The sequence below is a fragment of the Cherax quadricarinatus genome, chromosome 31 (genome assembly GCF_038502225.1).
Source record: "Cherax quadricarinatus isolate ZL_2023a chromosome 31, ASM3850222v1, whole genome shotgun sequence".
Lineage (NCBI taxonomy): Eukaryota > Metazoa > Arthropoda > Malacostraca > Decapoda > Parastacidae > Cherax > Cherax quadricarinatus.
Window position 1 is genome coordinate 23661373 of NC_091322.1, and position 7500 is coordinate 23668872.

The 7500-nt window shown below is 42.6% G+C and overlaps 1 protein-coding gene across 1 annotated transcript in view; it reads right to left on the bottom strand.

Moving 5' to 3' along the window:
* LOC128698988 (uncharacterized) overlaps positions 1-7500 on the bottom strand; it is a 63613-nt gene that overhangs the window by 41805 nt on the left and 14308 nt on the right. Inside the window, exon 3 of the mRNA XM_070090269.1 lies at positions 7010-7033. Within this exon, the coding sequence (XP_069946370.1) occupies positions 7010-7033 (24 nt within the window). The remainder of the gene's footprint in view (positions 1-7009; positions 7034-7500) is intronic.

Genomic DNA, 7500 nt, shown 5'->3' on the forward strand with positions numbered 1-7500 from the left:
GTATCATGGGAGGGGTGAGGGGGCTGGTATCAGGGGAGGGGTGAGGGGGCAGGTATCAGGGGAGGGGTGAGGGGGGCACCCTCATCTTCTCCTTTACCTTATACCTATCTTCTCACATTGTGCCTTCTATTTTACCCCCTCCCCTCCGTTCCCATACCAATCACCTCCTGCCCCTGGAGAGCTTTCTAGCCCTACTCTGCTCTTGTCCCTGGTCGTGCCACCTCCCGCCCCTGGCACTGCCTCTCCCGCCCTTGGCACTGCCTCTCCCGCCCCTGGCACTGGAGAGCAAGACAGGGTGTAAGGTTCCTTCCGCACATCTTAAATATTCATGAGACAATTAGCCACCAGAAAAACTTCTTAATGGCTTCTTGTTGACGACATTTTTTTCCTCTCTCAGCTGATTGATAATGAAGAGGGAAGTGGAGGTAGGTGTAGGGGGAAGTGGAGTTAATTGTAGGGGGAAGTAGAGCTAACTGTAGGGGGAAGTGGATTTAGCTGTGGGGGGAAGTGGAGTTAACTGTAGGGGGAAGTGGAGTTAGGTATAGGGGGAAGTGGAGTTAACTGTAGGGGGAAGTGGAGTTAATTGTAGGGGGAAGTACAGCTAACTGTAGAGGGAAGTGGAGTTAGGTGTAGGGGGAAGTGGAGTTAATTGTAGGGGGAAATGGAGTTAACTGTAGGGGGAAGTGGATTTAGCTGTAGGGGGAAGTGGAGTTAGGTATAGGGGGAAGTGGAGTTAACTGTAGGGGGAAGTGGAGTTAATTGTAGGGGGAATTGGAGTTAGCTGCAGTGGGAAGTGGAGTTAACTGTATGGGGAAGTGGAGTTAGCTGCAGGGGGAAGTGGAGCTAACTGTCGGGGGAAGTGGAGTTAACTGTATGGGGAAGTGGAGTTAGCTGCAGGGGGAAGTGGATTTAGCTGTAGGGGGAAGTGAGGTTAACTGTAGGGGAAAGTGGAGTTAACTGTAGGGGGAAGTGGAGCTAACAGTAGGGGGAAGTGGAGTTAACTGTAGAGGAAAGTGGAGTTAACTGTAGGGGAAAGTGGAGTTAACTGTAGGGGGAAGTGGGGTTAACTGTAGGGGGAAGTGGAGTTAACTGTAGGGGGAAGCGGAGTTAGCTGCAGAGGGAAGTGGAGTTAACTGTAGGGGGAAGTGGGGTTAACTGTAGGGGGAAGTGGAGTTAACTGTAGGGGGAAGTGGATTTAGCTGTAGGTAGAAGTGGAGTTAAATGTAGGGAGAAGTAGAGTTAACTGTAGGGGGAAGTGGAGTTAACTGTAGGGGGAAGTGGAGTTAGCTGTAGGTAGACGTGGATTTAACTGGAGGGGGAAGTAGAGTTAACTGTAGGAGGAAGTGGATTTAGTTGTAGGGGGAAGTGGAGTTAACTGTAGGGGGAAGTGGAGTTAACTGTAGGGGTAAGCAGACCTAACTGTAGGGGGAAGTGGAGTTAATTGTAGGGGGAAGCGGAGTTAATTGTAGGGGGAAGTAGAGCTAACTGTAGGTGGAAGTGGAGTTAATTGTAGGGGGAAGTGGAATTAACTGTAGGGGGAAGTGGAGTTAACTGTTGGGGGAAGTGGAGTTAATTGTAGGGGGTAGTGGAGTTAACTGTAGGGGAAAGTGGAGTTAACCAAGATGAAATGGTGGAGGAGGGAAGGTAGCAGTGATAGTGGGGTGAGGGGAGGGTAGCAGTGAGAGGGGTGAGGGGAGGGTAGCAGTGATAGTGAGGTTAGGGGAGGGTAGGAGTGAGAGAGGTGAGGGGAGGGGTAGCAGTGATAGTGAGGTTAGGGGAGGGTAGGAGTGAGAGGGGTGAGGAGAAATATGAGTGATGGGGAGTAATGGGGTGCAACAGGCGGTGCTGATGAAGAGGGGAGGATAAAACAAGTGGCGAGGGGAACGGGTAGACGACACGTGGTGATGGGGGTGAGGGAGGTGCAGTGAGAGAGGTGAGGTGGTGAGGGAGGTGAGGTGGTGAGGGAGGTGAAGGAGTGAGGGAGGTGAAGTGAGGGGTGAGGGAGGGGCAGTATGAGTGCGCGCGCGCATAAAAAAAATGCTCTCACCATTTTGTGCGCGCGGGGATCGAAGGGTCGAACCCTAGCTCCTGTTCCTGCCCCCTTAAGTATTACCAAGCAGCATCAGAGCGCTATCATACGTACTCCTAACACTATGTATCGAGTTTACATCCACTACCTCTACATTTGGATCATTCCACTTTCCTACCACCGTCAAACTGACAAGAAAGTACTTCCTAAAATCCCTGCAACACGTGCCTTTGTTCCTGGTCCTATTACACTATTCATTCTGTCCCCATCCACCCTCTGATTATCTATGTCGTAATCATGTCTCCTCTAGCCCTTCCAGAATCGTCTACGTTCCAGACCATGAAGCTGAACTCTTCTCCAGGCTGAGGGACTGACCACCTCAAATACTTTTTCTCCAAGTTTGATGGACTGATTATATCATCTTTATTCCATTTCTACTGCTGCCTCTGTATCTTACTGAAGAAGCCTACCGTGTAGGCGAAACGTTTCATCAATAAAGATACCCAACTGTTGCACATGTGTCTTAATTTTCAACTTGTCAGTATTTTATACATTTATCAACAACTCCGGGACTTGTCTGGTCATACTCGAGTTTTCAGTGCAGTTGTTTACACATCTGACTGTCGTCTTGAGTGTTCTTCCTTCCTCCCTTCTCTATTCTTATCCCTTCATTCTTAAAGGCCACTTTCCTTATGTGACTATATGATAGAAACTATCTTGTCTGCCACTGTAAATAAATTTATAATTGTGTCTCGGCTCTCTCTCGTATCCACGAACTCTTCCCGCCTCTTAAGAATCAGACACTTGTCCAACACTTCGGAATCTTTACTGAGGGAAACGTTTCTCCAGTCAGTGGTGTCTCTGTGTTGGACTGAAGAAGACACTGGCTGGAGGAACGTTTCCTCAATAAAGTTTCCCAAATGTTGCACAAGTGTGTCATTCTTCAACTTGTTGGTTTTCAAAACCATTTTCATCGCTCCCATTTCTGTTCGTGTCCATCCCGTGTTCTCTGCCTCTTCCACATTCTTCAGCTTCATGTTGTGGTCTCTTTCTTCTCATGTCAAGTTGAAATCTTGGACTTCACAGCCTTCAATTTAAATATTTCCATCATCTCCTAGGATGAACGCTGGAATAAGTGGACAGACAGTGAGAAAGACACAATGTTTCCGTTTAGGACTGGACATTTCTCACTGTCTCCCTGAGCTCTCTTATCTCCCACTGAACGTCTCACAGGAAATGTTCCATATGTTTATACTCTCTGGTCTGGGACCGGGCTGCGGGGGGCGTTGACCCCACAGAACACTCTCCGGGTAGTTAAGTCTCTTCTACAGTGGCCAATCTTTCTACTCTCCTTCCATTTCCTCATGGCTGTGTAATCACTTGCACTTATTGATAATCTCTGCACAGTACCGCTAACATATGATTTCTTTAGAGTGAATCTTAAGGTGCAAGGAAGCAGAGTTGCAGGAGCTGCAATAAAATGCATCAGACAGTTAAGAAATACCAATTATTAATCCAAACAATAGGAATAACAAGAGGTCTTCTCTATCATTCAGTCAACACTGTATCATTGTCAACCCTGTATCATTCAGTCAACACTATCTTTCAGTCAACACTGTATCATTCAGTCAACACTGTATCATTGTCAACCCTGTATCATTCAGTCAACACTGTATCATTCAGTCAACACTATCTTTCAGTCAACACTGTATCATTCAGTCAACACTGTATCATTGTCAACCCTGTATCATTCAGTCAACACTATCTTTCAGTCAACACTGTATCATTCAGTCAACACTGTATCATTGTCAACCCTGTATCATTCAGTCAACACTATCTTTCAGTCAACACTGTATCATTCAGTCAACACTGTATCATTGTCAACCCTGTATCATTCAGTCAACACTATCTTTCAGTCAACACTGTATCATTCAGTCAACACTGTATCATTGTCAACCCTGTATCATTCAGTCAACACTATCTTTCAGTCAACACTGTATCATTCAGTCAACACTATCATTGTCAACCCTGTATCATTCAGTCAACACTATCTTTCAGTCAACACTGTATCATTCAGTCAACACTGTATCATTGTCAACCCTGTATCATTCAGTCAACACTATCTTTCAGTCAACATTGTATCATTCAGTCAACCCTGTATCAATCAACACTATCATTCAGTCAACGCTGTATCATTCAGTCAACCCTGTATCATTCAGTCAACACTGTAACATTCAGTCAACACTGTATCATTCAGTCAACACTGTATCATTCAGTCAACACTGTAACATTCAGTCAACACTGTATCATTCAGTCAACACTGTATCATTCAGTCAACACTGTAACATTCAGTCAACACTGTATCATTCAGTCAACACTGTAACATTCAGTCAACACTGTAACATTCAGTCAACACTGTATCATTCAGTCAACACTGTAACATTCAGTCAACACTGTATCATTCAGTCAACACTGTATCATTCAGTCAACAGTGTATCATTCAGTCAACACTGTAACATTCAGTCAACACTGTATCATTCAGTCAACACTGTATCATTCAGTCAACACTGTATCATTCAGTCAACCATGTAACATTCAGTCAACACTGTATCATTCAGTCAACACTGTATCATTCAGTCAACACTGTATCATTCAGTCAACACTGTATCATTCAGTCAACACTGTATCATTCAGTCAACACTATCATTCAGTCAACACTGTATCATTCAGTCAACACTATCATTCAGTCAACACTATCATTCAGTCAACACTGTATCAATCAGTCAACACTGTATCATTCAGTCAACACTATCATTCAGTCAACACTATCATTCAGTCAACACTGTAACATTCAGTCAACACTGTATCATTCAGTCAACACTATCTTTCAGTCAACACTGTATCATTCAGTCAACACTGTATCATTGTCAACCCTGTATCATTCAGTCAACACTATCTTTCAGTCAACACTGTATCATTCAGTCAACACTATCATTGTCAACCCTGTATCATTCAGTCAACACTATCTTTCAGTCAACACTGTATCATTCAGTCAACACTGTATCATTGTCAACCCTGTATCATTCAGTCAACACTATCTTTCAGTCAACATTGTATCATTCAGTCAACCCTGTATCAATCAACACTATCATTCAGTCAACGCTGTATCATTCAGTCAACCCTGTATCATTCAGTCAACACTGTAACATTCAGTCAACACTGTATCATTCAGTCAACACTGTATCATTCAGTCAACACTGTAACATTCAGTCAACACTGTATCATTCAGTCAACACTGTATCATTCAGTCAACACTGTAACATTCAGTCAACACTGTATCATTCAGTCAACACTGTAACATTCAGTCAACACTGTAACATTCAGTCAACACTGTATCATTCAGTCAACACTGTAACATTCAGTCAACACTGTATCATTCAGTCAACACTATCATTCAGTCAACAGTGTATCATTCAGTCAACACTGTAACATTCAGTCAACACTGTATCATTCAGTCAACACTGTATAATTCAGTCAACACTGTATCATTCAGTCAACCATGTAACATTCAGTCAACACTGTATCATTCAGTCAACACTGTATCATTCAGTCAACACTGTATCATTCAGTCAACACTGTATCATTCAGTCAACACTGTATCATTCAGTCAACACTGTATCATTCAGTCAACACTATCATTCAGTCAACACTGTATCATTCAGTCAACACTATCATTCAGTCAACACTATCATTCAGTCAACACTGTATCAATCAGTCAACACTGTATCATTCAGTCAACACTATCATTCAGTCAACACTATCATTCAGTCAACACTGTAACATTCAGTCAACACTGTATCATTCAGTCAACACTGTAACATTCAGTCAACACTGTAACATTCAGTCAACACTGTATCATTCAGTCAACACTGTATCATTCAGTCAACAGTGTATCATTCAGTCAACACTGTAACATTCAGTCAACACTGTATCATTCAGTCAACACTGTATCATTCAGTCAACACTATCATTCAGTCAACACTGCATCATTCAGTCAACACTGTATCATTCAGTCAACCCTGTAACATTCAGTCAACAGTGTATCATTCAGTCAACACTGTAACATTCAGTCAACACTGTATCATTCAGTCAACACTAACATTCAGTCAACACTGTATCATTCAGTCAACACTGTATCATTCAGTCAACACTATCATTCAGTCAACACTGTATCATTCAGTCAACACTGTATCATTCAGTCAACACTGTATCATTCAGTCAACACTATCATTCAGTCAACACTGTATCATTCAGTCAACACTGTATCATTCAGTCAACACTGTATCAGTCAACACTATCATTCAGTCAACACTGTATCATTCAGTCAACACTGTAACATTCAGTCAACACTGTATCATTCAGTCAACACTGTATCATTCAGTCAACACTATCAGTCAACACTGTATCATTCAGTCAACACTGTATCATTCAGTCAACACTGTATCAGTCAACACTATCATTCAGTCAACACTGTATCATTCAGTCAACACTGTATCATTCAGTCAACACTGTATCATTCAGTCAACACTGTATCATTCAGTCAACACTGTATCATTCAGTCAACACTGTATCATTCAGTCAACACTATCATTCAGTCAACACTGTATCATTCAGTCAACACTGTATCATTCAGTCAACACTGTATCATTCAGTCAACACTGTATCATTCAGTCAACACTATCATTCAGTCAACACTGTATCATTCAGTCAACACTGTATCATTCAGTCAACACTGTATCATTCAGTCAACACTGTATCATTCAGTCAACACTGTATCATTCAGTCAACAGTGTATCATTCAGTCAACACTGTATCATTCAGTCAACACTGTATCATTCAGTCAACACTGTATCATTCAGTCAACACTGTATCATTCAGTCAACACTGTATCATTCAGTCAACACTATATCATTTACTCACCGGAATTTCGTCTCTGGATGATCCCTGAAAAAAATAGAAAGTTTATAATTAGCTACCGTATTAACAAGTCTATAATTTATATGTGATAAATGTTAATTATTTATCTACTAAGATTGAATGTTAACCAACACATAATGGGGAGGACGGATGAGGAGGAGGGGAGTGGGTGTGGGAGGTGGTGAGTAGATGGGGTCGAGGGGAGTGGGTGTGGGAGGTGGTGAGTAGATGGGGTCGAGGGGAGTGGGTGTGGGAGGTGGTGAGTAGATGGGGGTAAAGGAGAGGGAGGGAGAATTTTGAGTGGTCTTTAATAAAGGGTCACGAACTTTTGAGAGAAGATAATAAACAGAAGACAATGTTGTAGGAACTGAGGAAGAAAGTTTGATGGGTCTGGTGTTACTGGCAAGAAGAAACAGTGCTTAAGAAGAGAGGAAGCAGACAGTGTACACATGCTGCATGGCTTATAAAATCCGTAAATACAGAGATATGAAGAA